Source organism: Carassius auratus, chromosome 9, assembly GCF_003368295.1.
Source record: "Carassius auratus strain Wakin chromosome 9, ASM336829v1, whole genome shotgun sequence".
Lineage (NCBI taxonomy): Eukaryota > Metazoa > Chordata > Actinopteri > Cypriniformes > Cyprinidae > Carassius > Carassius auratus.
In genome coordinates, this window is record NC_039251.1 from 23,923,106 (window position 1) to 23,942,957 (window position 19,852).

The 19,852-nt window shown below is 35.5% G+C and overlaps 3 protein-coding genes across 6 annotated transcripts in view; 1 reads left to right on the forward strand and 2 right to left on the reverse strand.

Annotated features, from left to right (window-relative positions):
- LOC113108783 (LIM domain only protein 7-like) overlaps positions 1–9,238 on the reverse strand; it is a 44,220-nt gene extending 34,982 nt beyond the window's left edge. For 2 of the 4 annotated variants that reach the window (XM_026272100.1, XM_026272097.1), the window contains exons 1-3: positions 8,952–9,238; positions 5,294–5,418; positions 1,412–1,481 (exon numbers count right to left, since the gene is read on the reverse strand). In XM_026272100.1, the coding sequence (XP_026127885.1) occupies positions 1,412–1,481; positions 5,294–5,418; positions 8,952–9,020 (264 nt within the window). In that variant the 5' untranslated portion in view covers positions 9,021–9,238. The remainder of the gene's footprint in view (positions 1–1,411; positions 1,482–5,293; positions 5,419–8,951) is intronic. The other 2 variants (XM_026272098.1, XM_026272101.1) reach the window with 2 other exon arrangements.
- A 964-nt stretch (positions 9,239–10,202) lies between these two features.
- LOC113108808 (ubiquitin carboxyl-terminal hydrolase isozyme L3) lies at positions 10,203–14,940 on the reverse strand. Its single transcript, XM_026272138.1, has 9 exons — positions 14,791–14,940; positions 14,596–14,607; positions 14,112–14,240; positions 13,051–13,207; positions 12,826–12,911; positions 12,680–12,727; positions 11,694–11,769; positions 11,473–11,531; positions 10,203–10,793 (listed from the first exon to the last, which is right to left on the reverse strand). Exons 1-9 carry the CDS (start codon positions 14,830–14,832, stop codon positions 10,710–10,712), a joined length of 693 nt encoding a protein of 230 aa, XP_026127923.1. The 5' UTR covers positions 14,833–14,940; the 3' UTR covers positions 10,203–10,709.
- A 117-nt stretch (positions 14,941–15,057) lies between these two features.
- LOC113108791 (uncharacterized) lies at positions 15,058–19,799 on the forward strand. Its single transcript, XM_026272113.1, has 8 exons — positions 15,058–15,574; positions 15,660–15,770; positions 15,879–16,054; positions 16,241–16,318; positions 16,533–16,572; positions 17,154–19,124; positions 19,296–19,404; positions 19,522–19,799. The coding sequence occupies exons 1-8, from the start codon at positions 15,508–15,510 to the stop codon at positions 19,613–19,615; spliced, it is 2,646 nt and encodes an 881-aa protein (XP_026127898.1). The 5' UTR covers positions 15,058–15,507; the 3' UTR covers positions 19,616–19,799.
- Positions 19,800–19,852: the final 53 nt, after the last annotated feature.

The following is a 19,852-nucleotide window of genomic DNA, read 5'->3' on the forward strand; positions in this document are numbered from 1 at the left end:
AAACATGTTGTTTTCAGTAAAAAATTATGGTAAACAGGGAATAATGTGCCAGTTCATTAAAAATTGAACACTTTCAAATTATGGGTTTCATAAAAGTAAATAATAAAATATAAATGCTTAAATGCTGCCTTTTAAGAGCTAACAAGCCTGGTGGCCTGTGGAAAATTCTATTCAAATAATCAGTTCTGCCAATTCTTCTTTCAAAGTGGTGAGAGTCGTTGCAAATATATCCATCCAGCTTAATTGTGGGGGGTTTATGAAGGGCTATGCTCTAAGGAGGCATCTCTCTGCTAAACCTCAGGCCAAAGCTCTGCCAGAATGACTTTTCTAATGTGGCCGACCAGCATGCCACACAAGTGTAGGCTTCCTCTCTTCAAATTGTTAAAAGGAGGATCAGCTATCCAGGGATACGCAAGGGTAAACCACGGCTCCGGGTTTGAATGGAACTATGGGAAAGTGATCCAGAGATCAGCCGAAGCCAAACCCTGAGCAGAGTTTAGCCCAAGCCAGAGTCACTACACAGTCCACAAAACCAGAGATTTCCGCTCTTGCACTAATGGAGCCTTGATTTAACAAAATATAAATCCTCCGTATTAGAATTAAACTGTGTCAAACAAAAGCAAAGTAGCCAGAAGGAACGATAATGGCGCTGGTAAGATTTCAGAGCCTTGAATGAGCCTTTCATCCGGTGGAAAAATGTCTTTCATCAGTCATAAACATAGCTGGATGAGAGCATTGTTTTTTTTTTTGTTTTTTTTCATCTTACGGTTTGCTGGGAGGTCAGAAACAGCTCTCTTATGGACAAACTTTACAGGCTCAGCAGTATTTAGCAAAACTAAAATATACTCCAAACTATGTGTTTTTCTTTGCATGCCTTTGCTTATCCCTTGCCATGTAAACCCTCAATTGTGAGTTTAGGCTGTGCTTGGTAGGTTTTTGGGGTTGGAAGCATTTTATGGAAATACCACTGTGATGCTGTTGGACATGCAGATGCTTATCTAAGCTTACCTGGGTCAAAAGTTTGAAAAGACAATGGGAAATAAATCAGCATGTTTTGCATAGATTAGGCCAAAACAGCTTTAATAAAAGCAGCTTAATTTAGGCCCATATCCAACTGGCCTATGCTCTTGAATTAAAAAGTCCTCAATAAAATATCCATGCATATGGATTGTTCTTGATGGAAAAAAGAAAATTACAATGCTTACTGTTCGGAGGCAAGTGATTCCTAACAAATACCAAGTATAAGTAAATGATAAACACATCCCACCCATGTACATGTAAACTGTTTGGTAAATCATTCAAATTTCTTTGTAAGAGTTAAGGTTCTTAGCCAAGGTGAAATACTACAGCTCAAATAATATATGCATACCAAAGTACAAATAATAATAACGGTTAAAAAAATAAAACTTACCAGGCCAGCAATAGGTGTGGATAACCTGTTTAGCTTCTTGATGACGCCAGGCCTGATCTTGTTTATTAGACTAGAAAGAGAAAAACAGAGCTAAAGTCAACACAAACAATTCTATCATGTGTTGGTTCCCAGTTTATGGCTACCTTTAATTCTGACCATCTGGCTTCAGTTTACAAAGCCATCTAATGCCCTGAAGAAAATACAAACAACTCTCTGTGGAAACAGACATCAGTCAATAGCCTCTAAGTAGGCTAAGCATAGTTTTTTGTGAAAACCTGGTTTGGAGAAATGCACATTAAACATTGAAAATAAAAAGGCATGTAGATGATAGCTAACAAGGAGGGATGAACATGAAACATAATATGTGAGAAATTTGATTTCTAGCTGTTTGAGTTATGTGTAATAAAGGGAGAGACAGACATTAACATTTTAATGAACTGTCTCATACAGTGTGTCTACTCTCATTTAGTGATGTAAAATAACTAGTGCTGTCAATTGATTAAAAAAAATTAACTAATTAATCGCACAATTTTTAAAAATTAATCGCGATTAATCGCGATTAATCGCGATTAATCGCAATTAAAAGACTGAAACTTTTTGGATATGTAAATGTAAAATGTTAATAATTAATGGAAACTCAAGACAAAGAAACTATTTAAATTCAAAATATGATTGTTTATTGGAATTTTTGTTTAACTTGTAACACAGATTTTCTCATGTAAACAACATACCTGCAATAAACCATCAATATCCTCCAAATTAACTGTTGGCTTGAAAGCCATATTTATTACAGAAATAAAAACACAGAAATGTAAGTACCATTTGAATTTCAAAACAATCAATGCCAATAAAAAACAAAAATGATTTCCATGTTGAATTCTAACTGGACTGCAAAAAAATTCCAAAGTATAGTCATTGCCAGTGCTTTAAGTGGGCTGGTATGCACTCAGTACCGCCACTTCCAAATATAGCTCTTGAGCGTACCGCCACCTCTCCGTGCGCACAGAACGTGCTTGTAGCGTACCGGTATGCTCATTTGGACTGTTTTAATAGAGGTTTTAATCTTTTATCTGCACTGCCGATTTTCAGAGCGCCCTTCACAATGCAAGCTTCCTAATTCATCCCACCCAGAGCAGAAACTACATTACCCATTCACCCTTAAGTTATACAAGTGAATAGCGCATGTGTCGCTTTTCCCGCTGTTAAGTGTCAACAACTCAACGTGCCCGGAGAAGGTGTGTGAAACTCGTTGTGAGTTATACTAAAGGAAAATCTTGAGTATTTATTGTCTGATAAACATTAAAAACTGTCTGCGTCGTCCTACAGCCCCCGCCGGCTGTTCATTGGCTGCAGCATCTTTTTTCTAAGTTCTAAAAAAATACCGTAGACGGCAAGGCACAAATTTAGATATTCATTTATCTAATTAATCTATAGCCTATGCACAAATAAAAGACAATATGATCTTTTTGTCCCCTTTTTGTTTTATAGCTTGATGAAGAGAGAGAGCGCAAGTTGCTGCAGCTGAGGAGGACAGTGATGCACGCGTACAGGAGTGATTGACAGTTCGCGGCACTGTGTACAAAAAATACTCCGCTACACAATTATTTCGTTATTTTAATGTTGCTGTTTCTTGTGGCAGACTAAATGAAAATGTTTCTTGTGGCAGACTGAAGAGTAATCCGGCAGAGTTTTATACTGAAACTTTCCGTCTAAAAGTCCTTCCTTGGTCTTATCCATATTTCTTTGCACGTTGAACACACATAGGCCACAATTGGAAATAAAAAAAACTGCAACCGCGTTAATTGCGTTATTTTTTTTTTACGCGTTAAATATTTCAAATTAATCGAATGCGTTAACGCGCTAATTTTGACAGCACTAAAAATAACTTGACTTTCTTTAACCACAGAAAGTCATACAGGTTTGAAATGACATAAGGTTAAATAAATGTCAATGATGACAGAATTAAAATTTTTAGTTGAACTCTTTCTGATATAATAGATTTGCAATTTTTCTGAACAATATGTAGTGCAGGAAATATCTTCCCTGTTTGTGATCTTTAACACAGTAAAAAAAATGTATCCTGCGCAACCACTGAAAAACCTGTTACCACATCTATGAACTCTTTAAACAGTTTAGTCAAGACATTGCTATGTCGACCCCAGTGGTAGTTTCACAGGAGCCTTTGTTTATATGTGAGATCCAGAGTGACAGTATCCTCAGGTAATGTGTGCATTTGTCCACTCATGTGGAAATGGCAAAGCTAATAGCTTAGTACAGACCGAAAGAGAGCAGCATGAGAGTGCAGGAGTAGGACGGTGAGATTCTGCACTGGACTGTGGTAATTAGTCTGCTGAGTCACTTGACTGACACCTGCATGTCAGACCAGCCCACGCACTGCCCAGAACCATCCAGTCAGGTTCAGAAATGTGCTGAAATCCCTGAGCTTGCAGCATGTCACACCCAGCGCTCTCTCTACATAAACAGCACAACAGAGCTGCTGCAGAAGAGGCCTGAGTGCCGCCAATCCCTATGTGCCTGCACTCTGCCCTGCTCAGGTTTCTGAACCCTGCTAGAGTAGCTGGCACTATGGATCACCTCTTCCCAGCTGTCCTTTTAAATGCTCTGCCATCCGTGTTGTTTTCCTCTGCTGGGCTTACTAATGCTTCCTGGGATGGAACAGAGTGTGACTGTGGCAGCCGGGTACAAATTATATGTTTTAAAAATAGTCGCATGGCATAATGCACATTAAATGACACACAGCTTCGATGCAAATTCCAATCTTGCATCACATTTCAGCCAACAGGTAAAATATTGTTGCAGAGCATAATAGAAAAAGAAGTTAGGTTGTGCAACATACATTTGCATTATGATTTGCAGGGGGCAGATTATCAATTTTCAAGACTTATTTTCATTCAGTTCCTTGTACAACACTATATTATGACCTCAAACAGAGTGCATAAATTGCAAACAAATTATTTCCTTTTTGAAATTTCCATTTCAATATGTTTAGCTTTTCTGACATAGTAAACTTGCTCGGTAGCTCCCCTGGTACAGCATTGCGTTTGTGATGTGGAGTATGAGTTTAATGAAACACGAGTCATTTTAAAAATCACAAAAAGACTTGTAGAAGGAAGCTAAAATGGTATGGTTGCTTCAGCAAACATGTTTTTATCTCACACTTGCTTTTAAAAACACCATCATTTAGTTTAGGATTGGGTTTGGTGTACATTTTTTTTTCAAAAGCGATATAGCATTAACCTTTTAGTGCCACTCTGCAGACATTTCATTTCTGAAGTTCTGAAAACAACAACAACAACTAACAAAATAAAATGCCGCCAGATTTCACCTTCACCTGCCTAGGTTTGATAGTTCAAATTTAGGCATGCATATCCATGAGTTGATCAATGCTTTTATTTGATTTTATATTGAATAGGTCTAATCCCTTATTTTTTTGCTTTTTACATCATAAAAAGGGATCTTTTTGTTCAAGGACATGTAGTATAGATTACTTTTATGGTACATTTATGCACATTTTGGAACTCAAAACTGATATATATATATATATATATATATATATATATATATATATATATATATATATATATATATATATATATATATATATATATAGTTTTTTTTTACAGAAGAAATTAATCATACAGTTTTGGAAGAACATGAGGATAAGAAAATGATAAAAGAATTTGTATTTTTGGGTTAACTGTCACATTTAAAACCCGATTACACTACATTATGTTGTGTGCATGAAGGAGTTATGTAATAGCTATTATTAAAAGCACTTATAAAAGGTATATCAGAAATCTTTTCATGCATTTAACAAGAAAACCATAGAAAAATGAGAGAAGTAAAAACAGCTCTACTTACTCACACAACAGAAGTCCATTCTCCAGAGAACTCCGGAAATTACTGCTCACAAACTTCTTCTTAGTGACTGCCTGCGAGACGAGGACAAACACAGGAAGCACTAAGAACCAGTAAGTGGGAAGGTTCTGTCCAGGGAAAGGAGAGGAAAGTTGTTCTTCCAAGCTGCAAGTCCAAGAAACACACCAGTACAACAACACAGCCTCTTTTGGAGAATCGTGGGTTATTCAGTAATCAGGGCTGGAGCCCAGCGGCCAAACCACAAGGAACGAGAGCATCTGGAGGAATGTCACAGTTCTACACACAGTTTCATGCCTTTCCAATGATCTCAAGCAGGACACAGAGGGCAGGCAGCCCATTGTTTTTGCTCACACACAGGGAAGCATTTATGTTGTGTTTATACCCTCAGTCTACACCGTTACAATGTGAGCCCTGTTGCTCCACACCTCGTATAACATAATCTATGAGTAAAGCCCTTTTTCCGAACAAAAATGTTTTCAATTTCCAAGTCTGAATGCCAGTAAAAACAAAGATGCTCATTTAGCTAGCAAGTATGTTTTATAATGTGCTACTGTTCTAGAAAACATAACATTTAAGAAAACCTCAGCTAACTTAAAAAAAAAAGAAAGAAAGAAAAAAAAAAGTAGGCCATAGAAAAATATTGAGATGTCAATAAAGCATAACCACTTATCAATAACCTGAAGTCTGTTGTTGAGATGAGTACTGAATGTGAGATTTGAACCGCAGTTGTTCTCTTTTGGAAGCAGAACTTCAAAGGACACTTTCTATGTCTGCTGAACAAAACAAGGACAGAAATAATGAGTGGACAAATACTATGATCCTCGTACTAGATCGAGTTACAAAGCTTAACTTAAGGTTGATTATCTCAAATGGGATTTTGTATCCCCTGTCACACTGATCTAAAGCTTTCAAAACTGAGATAACTAATAAGTTCTTATACAGCCCAAAAATGTCCATTATGTATTACTGGTATGTATACATAATATAACAGATAATATATAAGATCAAGTTATTTGGCACAAAATGACAAATGACTTCCTGTACCCTTCATGTAGATTTATGTAACCATTACAAACCCTCACAGATATGGAGTGTGAAGAGACAAGAGGTTAATCATATGGAGCACATTCACACAGCATGGCGTCTGTAGTAACATCAGAGTTCAATGACATATGAAATCCTGACCCCTGCTGTTCCTGTCATTGTAATGTCCGTGACAGCTTTTTGTTTTTGAAACAGATCTCCGAGTCTGTAGCAGGTGAACAACAATTTGGGAGCTTGAACAAATCACTTACAAAACCAATTAACAAATAACACACTCACACAAACACAAATAACTAGCATTACTGCAATACTCTATAATGTATGGGGTAGGAAATATTAAATATAAAAGAATATAGTATTGTAAAACAAAAAAAGAAATAAACGTATTATTTATTCAGCAATAATGCATTTAACATCACAGTTTCCACATGAATAACCATGCAAAAACCAGTACAATGTTTGTTTTCAACATTGATAATACTAAAAATATGTTTCCTGAGCACTAATTTAGCAAATTGCAATGATTTATGACGGATAATTTGACACTGAAAAATGGCTACTGAAAATTTAGCTTAACCTTCATTGGACTATATTACATTTTTAAATATATCACAATATATAATATATAAAAAATGTAATCATGTTTCACTATATTACTGTTTTAATGTATTTTGATAACATAAATGAATCCATTAAAAAAATTGAAAGAAAATTAAAAAAGGAAGAAAAAATCAATACTTATTATTTGTTCTCTAACCTCACATTGTGATCAGACTGATTTAAATATCAAGTTTCGATGAAGTAAGACTTGATTCTTATTCAGCTGCACTTTTGCACACAGCTATTGTTCATTCATGAAGGAGCAGTGAGGCATTCCAAGCTGTTTGGACACACGGAATGCTGCACATCATTAATTGTGCCAAAGTGCTTTAATCCCTTTGACCAAGTAGGGTTTGCTGAACATGAAGAAATATCGAAAATGCTCTTGGGTCATTTTAGGCTAAAAAGAACAACCGGTATAACTGATAGATGTTTTATTGAAATCTTTTTTTCTTTTCAAATTTTTTTTTTTTTCAAAAACTTCTCAAAACTTTTTACAACTTAAAATTAGATGATGCACAATTACCTCAACTTTAATAACCATTCAATTATCATCAGTAAATTTAAGTGAAATTAAATATTTAACTTATAAATGTATAATGAATGTACTTTAAAAAATTTTTTTACGTATTTAATATTATTTCACAACAAGAATGACTTAGCCCCAGTTGCCAACTTTCTACTCTTAGATACACCAAGCAACTTCAGAAGGGTGGCTAATTTTGGGTTTGACTTTAACAAGCTGAGAACTACCCAGGAGGAAAAACAGGAATGTCTCTGCCCACAGACCGGGTGCCTGGTGCAAGAATGAGCACATGTGACAAACTCCAGATCATTCAGCTGACTATAACACCCCACACACTCTTACACTCAGACTCCAGCACTGCTCAGTGCGTCCTCACGCATGACAAACCGTTAAGTCATTCAGATGGGATACTAAGCAGCACATCACCTTCCTTTGCAGGGGAGCAATCGCCTTGGGGTCAAACTGCCCTGCCAAGGTCCACCGCCTGTGACAATGCACCAGTGTGCATGTGTGAGAGACTGATGTCACACTGAAAGCATTCAGATTCACCCCTCATGAATTAAGAACAATATTTGCTCAGTTACAGCCAGTGCTTTGGCCCTGCCATCACCCGCAGAGAAGGGAATTCACAAGGATAGGAAAGTCCTAATCATTTGTGCATTAGACTAAGTGCGTTCCTGAAGGTTTAGTTGGATAAACTGACTAAAGCATGTGAAAATATTTGCAGGACTACTTGTTTTGCCACAGTGACCTTGACAGAAAAAGAAAATAGATTAGTGCTTCAAAGGGATAGTGCACTCAAAAATGGAATTCTGCCTTCATTTACTTTCCATCGTTCCAAACTTGCATGACTTTCTTTTTACTGTCCTCATGAGAATCAAAAATTTGGTTGTTGATTGTAGACAAGATGATAATAAATATTAATCTAACTAAAAATATATAAATAATAATCATTATAACAGTGTTCAAAGAAAAAAATAATCAAAATAAACTGTCATTTTGACAATGATATAAAGTGTGACAGGGTAGGCTACCAGAAATGTTACACTAAATGTAACCTTTATTTAGGTTAAATAAAAATCCACATAAATAGGCTACACATTTAGCTGTGTTTACTGCAAACACACACACACACACAACTGCCAATGCAGCGTTTAGCAAAAGTAAATAACAAGAAACTGAAAAGCAGGCGGAAAGCGTTAAAAATATGAGCACTAATGATTATGATCAAAACAAAGTTTTAATAATACTTTTAATAATTAGGCTAGCTAGAGTATATGCAACGCGATTTATTTTTATTTTATTTGCCAGATTTTCTAAACAGGAATAATTCAACAGGTCTGGGTATTCAGCACGAGTTAATGAATCGAATCAGTACCTTTTCATTTCGGTTACCTCATTTGGCAGTATCAAGTATCATTTCCTTGAACTATCTTTATCTTAATGAGAGCAGGTGTGAAAGTTTTATACCTCGATCCATCTCTGTGCTTCTGAGTAAGCAGCTTCATAAACCACTGAAGACTGCGGTCTCCACTCCATCACCGGTTTGAAGTGCTCTTCTGGTTGAGGCTGTATGGAATCAGGCGTTCCAAAAACGCGAGCAAGACGCGTGTATAATTAAAACGCGAGCGTTCTGTCCTGTTGCGTTGCTTGAATAATTTTAAGACTATCCTATAACTGTTTTCTTACTAAATTAATTCAGCAAGTAAACGCTTTTTGTATTCAACTTAAACGAGCGAGGACCTTATAAACGACGCAGGGTAAAACTTAAATCTCCGCTTGATCCTGAGAAACTTTTAGAGTTGTCTTGTGTACTTTATACGCCCCCTAGTGCGTCAAAATGCATACCTAAACCACTGTCAGATTGCATTACAGGTGCCGAGGGCACAATAAAGCGCACTTGGGGAAAAAAAACACCAAGTCTGTAGATTTAGTTAAATAGGCCTACGTGTTTACAAGTGGGCTATGCAGGTAAGATAGTACTCAAATAGTAAGCATACTTTGATTATTTTTAAAGCTATATAATGGACGGTTTTGATTTAAAGGTTGTTTTTGTTATTTTATCAATATCCAACTAAAATACTTCCTTTTTACTTAATTTATTATTTACATTTTTTTCGAGTAACTACTGTTGTAAATGTGTAATAAGGGATATATTTCGGTCATCTGGTTAAAAGGACAAATCTATTTTAACCAAATTATTTATGTGAGAATACAAAGACCACAGTGTCCAGGAACATTGACTCAATCAAACCATCAGCATTCATTTTGCAATAACAACCAGCTGACTGTATATTATCTACTTATTATAGGGTTAAAAAACAAATTCACTAAAAAAGAAAGAGAAAGAAAGATCACAGCTGCAGTATATAAGCAACACTTTCCTGATTTTCCCTGGACTACAGTCCTCATTCATTCTACTGAATGCTGCTACTGACCAATCAGAATTATTCAAGAGGCATACTCTAAAATGTAAATAATACAGTAAACAACTAAACAACTAAATATTTCTTATCACTATACTCAATACTTTAAAACAATTAAATCTGAATTGATTATTATTATTACTTTTCTTTTTTTACAAATCAAATTTATTTTTAGAGAACATTGCTGTTTTGAAGGGGAAATAAATGTAAACAAAAGCATTAAAACATTAATCATAGCTTGCGTATTCAGGGAATTAACTGTTGTCACTCATATTACAGAAATGTAGACACCACGCGATGAAAACATTTGTTCTTTATTGTTTTAGTTTCATCTGAATTTTTGCTGTATTCTTGAGAAAACTGCATTTAGAAGTAGGACACCATATGCAGTGACACACTGGCACACTTCTGTTAAAAGAGCATTTTTGTGTCAAAATATAAGTCTATATATTCATCAGGGGAACTTTATTTTAAATGGATATTTTCTGGCAGAAGAAAAAAAAAAGGAACACCACCACTAGATTAACATTAACATCAAGAAAAAGTTTTTATAATTTTGGAGAAATGAAAACAAACATTATTTCAATCAGAGAGTAGTAAACATTCAGATCATTTTTTTTGTGTGCATGTACACTTTTTTTGTTATTAGTTAATTCGTTTCTCATTTGCTTTGTAGGATATGGGCAAAACCTTTAACAACTTTTTTTTTATTTAAAGTCAGAATTGAACCTATAAAGGTTTAAAGTATTCAGCACTTCTGAATAATTGGCAGTTTTTCTCTTATGTAAAATAACAACAACATTTATGCTTTGGAAAGAGCCACGACAGTGAAACGGAGCTCCTGGGGATCACGTGCCATGAACTTCTTGCAGACCTCTGCAGAATCCTGTAGATCAGACAAAAAGATCAGATTGAAAGGGGCAGTGAAGACATTTAAACAGTTAATCGGATTGAAAAACTACCTAGAAAGTAAATTGTGCATAAAAATGGTTTATTGCTGTATGATGCTTGGAAAGAGCCGTTGTTTTTTTTCTAGAATGAAGTGCCATAAATGTTACTCTAAACTTCTCCTTCCACTCATTGTCTGTGAAGTGGAGCAGAACAATGTCCCATCAGTCCTCACTTCATACTCTCATTCACAGATGGCTTGTTTGGCTATGGGAATTTGTAAGTTTACTGCTTGATAAATAGAAGCAGCATGACAAAAAGCTTCATATGAACCTTGTCTCCTAATCAGCAGCAGAAACAGAGATTCTAACGCTTTAAAAACGAAGAAAAGTGATGGTAGAAGCATAGTATGTGCAAACAGAGAGAAAAGTATATTTCCCTGCAGTGTGCACATATCAAAAAATCAAAGTTCATTTTGAAGCTTGTGACATATAAACTTGCACATCAATCCAATCACTGTATTTAACGTTCATGTAAACACTACATTCAGCTTCCTCAATCAGAAAGATTTCATTCCAATTGAAACAAAAGTTGTCCATGTAAACGTAGCTAATGTCTACAAACAAAAAATTCTCTGCTAGAGATAATCTATAGCCCATGACTGAGAAAACTCCCACCTCGAGAAATGTGTCCTCTGTGGTTTTCCCATGAACAATTGGAAAAGGTTTGCGTCCATCTGAAACACATGAACAAAATATGAACACCAGTAATATCTCCCTTCACAGTGTTGCATATAATTACGTATAGGTGTTGATACTTTACATCAAATTCCGTGTGTAGAACTGACAAGCAACTAAAACAATGACAACAATCATCATGTAAAATTAAATTTACCTACCCAGTTCATATAAATGTCCTTCAACATTTACAAAGGCAATAAAATGCAAATCCACTTTTTCATCTAAACTTGGAGCCTATAAGAGTGAGCAGAGTAAAGTTAGCATGTTAGAATTTTACTATGACACTAGAACAGCAATAAAAAAAATAAAAAAAAAAAACAGAACTGAGATCCATAACAGTGAAAATACTAAAGTTCATCAAAAAAGAAGGTCATTAAGAATTAAAAGAGCCTCTCAGTCCAGTGGAAAGAAGTGAAACCAGATTGAAAAACGTCTTAAAGGTTGTACTGTGTAGATGTGACTGTAGCAATAATTATTGTTTTAATTCTTGGTTTAACTCTAAATCTAATTTTAAATCTGCAGTCGCCGAGTACACATTTGACTGAGGAAAAAAAAATAGCGCAAGACTTTTTGGTTTAACTGCCGATATTTTCCTGCAATCTCATGTAAGTAACAGATTTCCGGAAGCTATATATTATTGTCCCGTTCTCACATCCATGCACACGTCTTAAAAGATGTCAGTGCAATGGTGAGAAGTTTTTGCTTTTGATTAAAGAGACCATAAAATAATAATGCATGGAAAAATAATTTCTAACAAATGTATTAAAAGTCATTATATATTTTTTTTATTTAAAAAAAAAAAAAGTTGCCAAGTTTACTTAATTTATTTGTATTATTTTTTTTATCTGCATCACACAAACCAGATATGCAAAATCTGGTTCAGGATTCATCATTTTAAAAATAAGATGGGCCTCTTTATATCTATTTGTTTTTTTGTTTTGTTCTTTAAGACACTGTGAATGGAGAACTTCTAGTCAAATATTTTCAACATGATCCAGATCTCAAAAGTCTGATACTTCAACAAAACACCAACACAGGGAAAGTTCATCAGTGGGATGAAACGTCAAAATATATTCAAATAGGCCTACTTGGAGCTATTTTGAATGCCGTGTTAGCAACTACTCTGTATTTAGCAAATACCAACCTCTGTTTGTCCTTCCTGAGCACTTGACTCATGTGTTACTCGGATACTCTGAAATCATTAAAAAAAAATCAGTGCCATGAATAAAGGTTTAGTTCAGTTCATTCCTTAAGAGGCCATTCAGTTGCATCAAAAACATATTGTATCACCTCATCTTTTTCAAGGAAAGCAGCCTTTTCTTCTGGGCTCAGCTTTGAAGACTGCAGTAAAAATGCCTTAAGCGGTGAATTTGGCTCTGTAGAAAAATAATGTCATGAACATACCACAAACAAGTACACTGTGAACTGTTTACAAATGAAATAAGTGATATTTTTCAAAATGGGAAATCACCCCCCCCCCCCCCAAAAAAAAAAAAGATCAACACTTGTACTTACCAAACTCCAGATGCCTTTGATTGTTTGCCACAGCATGAATTAACCCTATTGTACCACAAGCATTGCCGATGGTTTGTTTCATGAAGTACACATCTGAGGACACCTCTTGTCCTTGTGCCTTAATTTTTGCCTCCTCCTCCTGTCTAAAGGTTTCATACTACATTGAAGAAAAGAGCATTACTAAAATGTAATCAACAGTACAGATCACGCGCTGTAAAATAATAATAATAATAATTTGTAAGAATGATAAAGTTGCTTTATTCATCTGACTTAATGGAATTTAAAAAAAAAAAAATAAATAAATAAATAAATAAATAAATATAAATATATATATATATATATATATATATATATTACAGTTGGTTACATAAAACAAAGAATTAGTCTAATTTAATAATAATAATTACCCAGAGTCTTAACATAGATGCTAAGTTTATGCAACTGGCTACAGCTTTGCATTAACTAAAACCATTTTTGTCACATCCTGTGTTGATGAAACCTGCTGAATGCTGAAACCTAACCTCCCTCGTTAAAAAAAGTTTTTGAACTCGTATTGTCACTAACGCTAATTATATAACCACATAATGATTATTAGTAGATTATCACTTTAAACCAACAGAACAAAATGCTCAGATCATCATAAATATTATTAGAGGTGTTGGTGCTGCAAATTCAGTAATTTCATTGTATTTTGGGTCATGGTGAAGAGCAATTCATGATCCTGTTCTATTTTATTAGTCTTTCCTGTTCCATTTTATTTTGACCAAGTAGTAAAATAATACACCCGTTTAAAATACATATTAAAAGGGAATTACCATATTATGTCACATACAGCAAGAGCTCTGCATTAAAAAAAATACAAAAATTCTACACAACTATGATTTGGTATAATTTGCAAGCTTAATTGATGCCAGCAACAGCTGTATCCAGTTGCAAAAGGTGATGTTTAAATCTAAATGTCAAAATATTGACCCTTATGACTGGTTTTGTGGTCCAGGGCCACAAAACACATAGCTTATTTGCTAACATGGAGTCATTATGGGTGCAAACTGCAGTCATACCTTCTCTGTTATAGGGAAGAGCAAAAGTACAGCACAAACAGGCCTTGGCACCAAACTGAGAACTTCAGCTTCCAAACCGTACACATCCCCAAACTGCCAGGTCGGTACCAAGCCAAGTTGCCGTAAAAACTTAACAAAAGGTATAACACAACACATACATATTAAAAACAAATCATATATCATGAGACTAGTAAAGAGGTTAGAAGAGTATGGTGAGAGACACACAAGGGCCTAGACATTCCAGAGGCGTTTCTATTTAAACATATCAATAATAAACGAATGTGAAACATAAAATACAGATTGCATTACTTCCAATAACATAAAATTAAAAACAAGATATGAAGCGCAATATTGCTGATAAACATATCAAATCAAAGCTTATGCAATTAGCTTTAACACAGACGTGCTTTAATAAACCTGATTCATTCATTTGGCACAAGTTTTGAATCCTAGACACACCCAGATAGTCGAGACCTCTACTCACTTGGTTCATAACCTGAAAAGCAGACACAGAACACAAAACAGTATGATTTAAAACATGATATCAAAGACATGAGCTGCAGCTTACCGTTCCTGCTAAAAGCTGCCAATGAAAAAATTAACCGATGAACGATATAAAATTGAATTAACGACAAAAAAAAAAAGATAGTGTGATAGTGAGCTAGTGAGAAATTCATACCTCTGGGTTGGCTTCCAGTGGTAACCAGCGCTGGCCCTCCATCTCAGTTTAAACCCTGTCTGATATCCTAAATAAAAAGAGATGATATTGCTACCTCGAGACGCGCTGACAGCTGAGCTGAAAAGGAAGTTCAATGGAATATGTGCGCGAGGATGTGTGAACTGAGCCACTGACCTGACCTCAAACCGGAAATACAGTCTCATATTCCAAAATAAAAGTAACCGCTTAATGGATATATCGATCAGAGGATTATCATCAGGGAAGTGGTCTCTTAAATTAGGGACGATGTGGTGTCATATTCGTGTGGTTTTGTATCATGAAGGTCTTTGATGCTCTTACCAAGTTTAAATGCACATGATTATTCTATTAAAGTCGATTTTGTGTTTAAGCTTTTATTTTGAAATACACCCAATCTTCTCTATTTGTGATATGTAATTATGTTATTCTTTATTTGCTTCTTATTATTCTTTATAACGTTACTTGATTATGTTATGTTATGTTATTCATTTCATGACATTTTACATGTCCGTCGAGACTCTCGTGCTAAAGCTTGTCACGTTACAGATTTAATCCAGTAGGTGGCGACGCTTAAACAGTTGATTTTACAAGCTCTATTAGCAACAAGAGAAGAAGAATTTTAAGATTCCGCGCAATTGTTTGGTTTTAAATAAGTGTAAACCGATTTCGTGTGTATGCTCATTTGTTATCTGAGTAGAAATGCATTTTAACAAGTACAAAGATAAACATCATCAAGAGTCGAATTTGTCATCTTCTTTTATTAATGGTGAGTAACGTTAGTCTGAATATTGATTCATTATTGTTAACGGTTTTATTCCTCCGTGGTATTATCAGTCATGTATTTATTACAGCTCCCAATGATAAAACGCTGGTAATGGCGTCTAAAGAGAAGAAGGAAAACATAAGAATGGGCAAACAGGCGGCAACAGTGTACGCAGCAAAGATAAAGACCAAAATACACAGTAAGAAATGCTAAACAGATTCACTTGCTTTCATTAATGATGTAGCTTGTGCTCTTATTTGTTAGGGTTTGATCCATGTCAATAACTGGAGCTTTTATTATCTCTTAGATACCTCATCATTCTTCAAGCTTTCTTTGAAAGGCAACAACAAAGCTCTGGCTCTGGCTCTTGTTGCTCAGAAGCAGAAGAGCAGAGAGCTGGAGGCAGAGGTTGTGCGACTGAGGAAAGATGCGCAGACAACTCATTTTGATCTTGCTCATCAGCGTCATAAAAACAAACAACTGGTGAGTCTGTGACAGTCAAAACCAGTTATATGGCTGTATATCAAGAGATTCACACTAGGTTTTGAAAACATTGAGCTTGTGCTGGACTTTAAAAAACAAAGAACATGCATTATATTTAATACCAGTGTAGTTAAAGTTTTTTTATGTTGTTATTTTTGTTTTTGTTTGTTTTTTTGCTGTCTCTAGTTTGGAATTATACGAGAGTTTTATGACTCCTCTCTAAACTGGATGTCAAAGGCAGTTGACATTTTTTGTAATGATGAGGTAAGCAGTTCATATATTTGTCTATTAATTAAATTATATGCCTATTGTAGTTGTTGTTGATGTGGTTAATAAGAATAATCAGCATAGTATTACTTTTCAGTACTTCAGCCGAGATTCTGTGATTGTTCACATATAGCTATTTGTTAGATAGACACAATATTATTAATACATATTTTTATTATAATTCATATTAAAGCTAATTATTATTTTAAAGGATCCAGACAGTATGGACATGGAACACAACACCAGTGAAGGTATGAAAACAATGTGTAGGCTGTTCATTGTTCACAAAGGACAGTTCACCCAAAAAGGCAAAATAATTTCATTAATTACTCTCCCTTGTGTTGTTCCAAACCCACAACCTTAGTTCATGTTCAGAACACAAATTTATTCATGTTCTTCTGAACCAAGCTTTCTGAGCTTGAAATTGTTGAATAAAGTCATTACTCTTGTTTCTTTGTGCCGAAAAAGCAATCCCGTAGCTTCCTAACATTACGGTTGAACCACTGATGTCACATGGACTATTTTAACGATGTCCATACTACCTTTCTGTGCCTTGAATGTGTCAGTTACGTTGGTGTCTATTCAGGGTCAGAAAGCTCTCGGATTTCATCAAAAATATCTAATTTGTGTTCTGAAGATAAACAAAACGCTTAGGGAATTTTTATTTTTGGGTGAACTATCTCTTTAAGAATGTCAGTCAAGTTGTTAAGTTGGAATGATTGGCACTGTTATGTAAACTCATAGAAATAAATAAGAATAAGAAATAAGAAATCAATTACAGCTAACAAAATACGTCTTGATGCTGTTATTTAATTTGTGATTTATTTTTCAGACCAAATCACTGAAATGGGAGAGGCTGAGAGTTTGCAAAACAGACCTTTGTGTCCACCGCAGGATAATTTTCCGTCTGAACCCGTGAATTCAGACAGAGATGCTCCCAGCCAAGAGAGAGAGAGTCCAGCACAGCAAAACACCATATATGACTCTGAAATGGAGATGACTGTTAGTGACAGTGCTGCTGAAATAGTAACAGTTGAAACAAATTCCAGAAAAACCTCCAGAGTTGTAGAACAACACCAGGAAAAGAAGGATTTGTGTCTGTCAGACAAAGGTAGTGAGTTTATAACTGCAAAGGAAGATGTACCAGTTGAATTTAGTAGATTAGAATATACATCAGCTGTGCCAAAAGAGATGAATGCTGTCACACAGCAGTGCTCTCCCACTGTTCAGAGCGAGGTGGAGAATGGGCAGCAAATGGATTCAATAACTGCACGCAGGAAGACTCATGTCACCTCTCGTTCTTCTAAAAGTAGAAGACGCACATGTAAACTGAAAGAAACAAACCCAGATCCAAGAAAAACATACCTGATCTCCCAAGATCCTCCTAATGACATTTTTAATGATTGTTTTAGTGATCTTGAGCTTCAGAATTTTGAAAGAAGCAAGGCAATTCCTTCACATGGAAATATTTCAAATAAAGCTGCTAAAAGCAAAGCTAAAGAGTCCCATGCTACCCGGGAAACAAGGAGAACAATTACAGATCAAGCTGAGCTAAGACCTCAGAAGAGCAGGAAGACCAAAGTCTTGTCCCTTATGATGGATCACAGTTTATCGGATATGCATGAAAATGTTCAGTCTGCCAGTGATTTATGCCCAGAGACTGCTTGTATGGATGTCCATGTCGATGAGGCCGCAGTTCAAAAACATAAAAACAAAACTCCAGCACATCCTCTTCCTCAGTCTGAAAAGTGCAAGACACAGAAAAACAGAGGAACATTTGTGATACAGGCAAGTCAATCATTAATCACCAGGAATTCATTTTTAAATGAAACCGATATATTAGAAGATCCCAGAAGATTGGAAGGTTTACAGGAAGTAATATCAGAAACCCAAACGACACCTCTGAGTATTGGTTCAGATAATATTGCACAACAGCACAAGGAGCCAGAGCATGATTTTCCTGAGATACTGACCGAAAACACCTATCATCCAGAATGTTCACAAGATGTGAATGTCAGCGTTGTACAGGAACCCTCTGAATTAATGCCATCAGTGACTGGCAAAGCCAAAAAACACAGAAAAGAGGGGGCAGATAAAATAAAAAAGAAGAAAGCTGCTGCTGCACCAAGAGAAAATCCTAAAGCATTAACAAAGAAACTAAACAGTTGTGCTGTGAGTGTGGATGAAAAGCTGTTGACTAAAAGGCAAGATGAGACTGATCTTCAGAATGGAGCAGGATGCACGTCTTTGTCTAATACTTTACAGCTACCAGTAATATCTCATTGCTCGGCCTCAAAGGAGGACCTCAGGGTTGAACACAATGCTGAAACCCTTGAAATTAGTTCCCCGTCCTCTGTTGATAAGCTAGATCAGACTGACCATATCAACGTGGACTTTCTTAGCATAAATCTGGATCAAACCAACCAAGCTCTTGAGGGCAGGTGCAGGAAAACATACGTTGTTTCATCTTGTGATGAATCACCCCTTAAGGAAAAGACTGACAGTGGGGCTTCCAGCAACATTTCTGAACATGATCTTTTTACTGATGAAATGGATAATGTTTCACCTGTTATGAACAGAAGCATGTTTGTCATAGAAAAATACAGTGTGACTTCAGATGGTTTTAGTGGACCCAAAAAAGACCTTCAATTCACAGAAGAGAGGCCTCCCTGGGAGACCCTTGATGGTTACACTGAAGCACTCTTAGATGAAAGCTCTGCCCACAGCCCTCAACTAGAGACCCGCTGTCAAACTATGAACATTTACCAGGACCACGACTCAGACCTGAGGCACCAAGCTCCAGGTAAACCTTATGAATAAGTCGAAAAGCTTTGTATTTTTAAGGAGAAACAATAATACATATTAGTATGCTTTTGATACATATACAAATTGACAATTTTTATTTTTACTTTTTTTGCATTTCATGTATGTCTTATATTTGTTTGTATCTTATATATTTTCATTCTGCAAACAGAAGAAGGCAGGGTTATGAAGAGTCTAACAAATACAGGGCATAACTCTGATTGCGGGAGAACACGAAGAAGAGCAGCACCAGTCTCATACAAAGAACCAGCCCTCAACTGGTGAGTTACACTTGAATGATATAACACAATCTAATGTAAAACAATAAAATATAATGTATTAGTGTCTTTATACAGTTTTTTTTATTGATTTATTTGTTGTTGTTGTTTTTTCTACAGCAAGATAAGGCGTGGGGACAAATACTCTGATACAAAATTCTTAAACTCTCCGGTGTTCAAAGACAAAAAGAAGAAGAAACGTGTTAAGGAGTGATTTACTTATTTTTTTCATTTTATTTGGTCTTTTTTATGTATTGGATTTTAATCTAATTGTTTTTAATCACAGCTGTTAACTTGCCTTCAGATCTCAGCTCTTTTTCATTCTTGTGTATATATAGGAAATATTGTTTAAATTTTAGATTATTTTATTGGTTAATAAAGAAAACTTGCTCTATTAAGATGCTGCGTTCTAATTTATTGTCAATTTTGCTTTTTATCCCTCTGTTGCATT

Bases quoted from the DNA above. Each gene is read 5' to 3' on its own strand.
- LOC113108808 (XM_026272138.1), bottom strand. From the start codon at position 14,832: ATGGAGGGCCAGCGCTGGTTACCACTGGAAGCCAACCCAGAG. The intron at 12,728-12,825 runs GTGATACAATAT...TAATGATTTCAG, and splicing joins CTTTCCTTGAAAAAGATGAG to AGTATCCGAGTAACACATGA. The intron at 11,532-11,693 runs GTAGGTAAATTT...CATGTGTTTCAG, and splicing joins AGGACATTTATATGAACTGG to ATGGACGCAAACCTTTTCCA.
- LOC113108791 (XM_026272113.1), top strand. From the start codon at position 15,508: ATGCATTTTAACAAGTACAAAGATAAACATCATCAAGAGTCGAATTTG. The intron at 19,125-19,295 runs GTAAACCTTATG...TTCTGCAAACAG, and splicing joins CCTGAGGCACCAAGCTCCAG to AAGAAGGCAGGGTTATGAAG. The intron at 19,405-19,521 runs GTGAGTTACACT...TTTTTTCTACAG, and splicing joins AAAGAACCAGCCCTCAACTG to CAAGATAAGGCGTGGGGACA.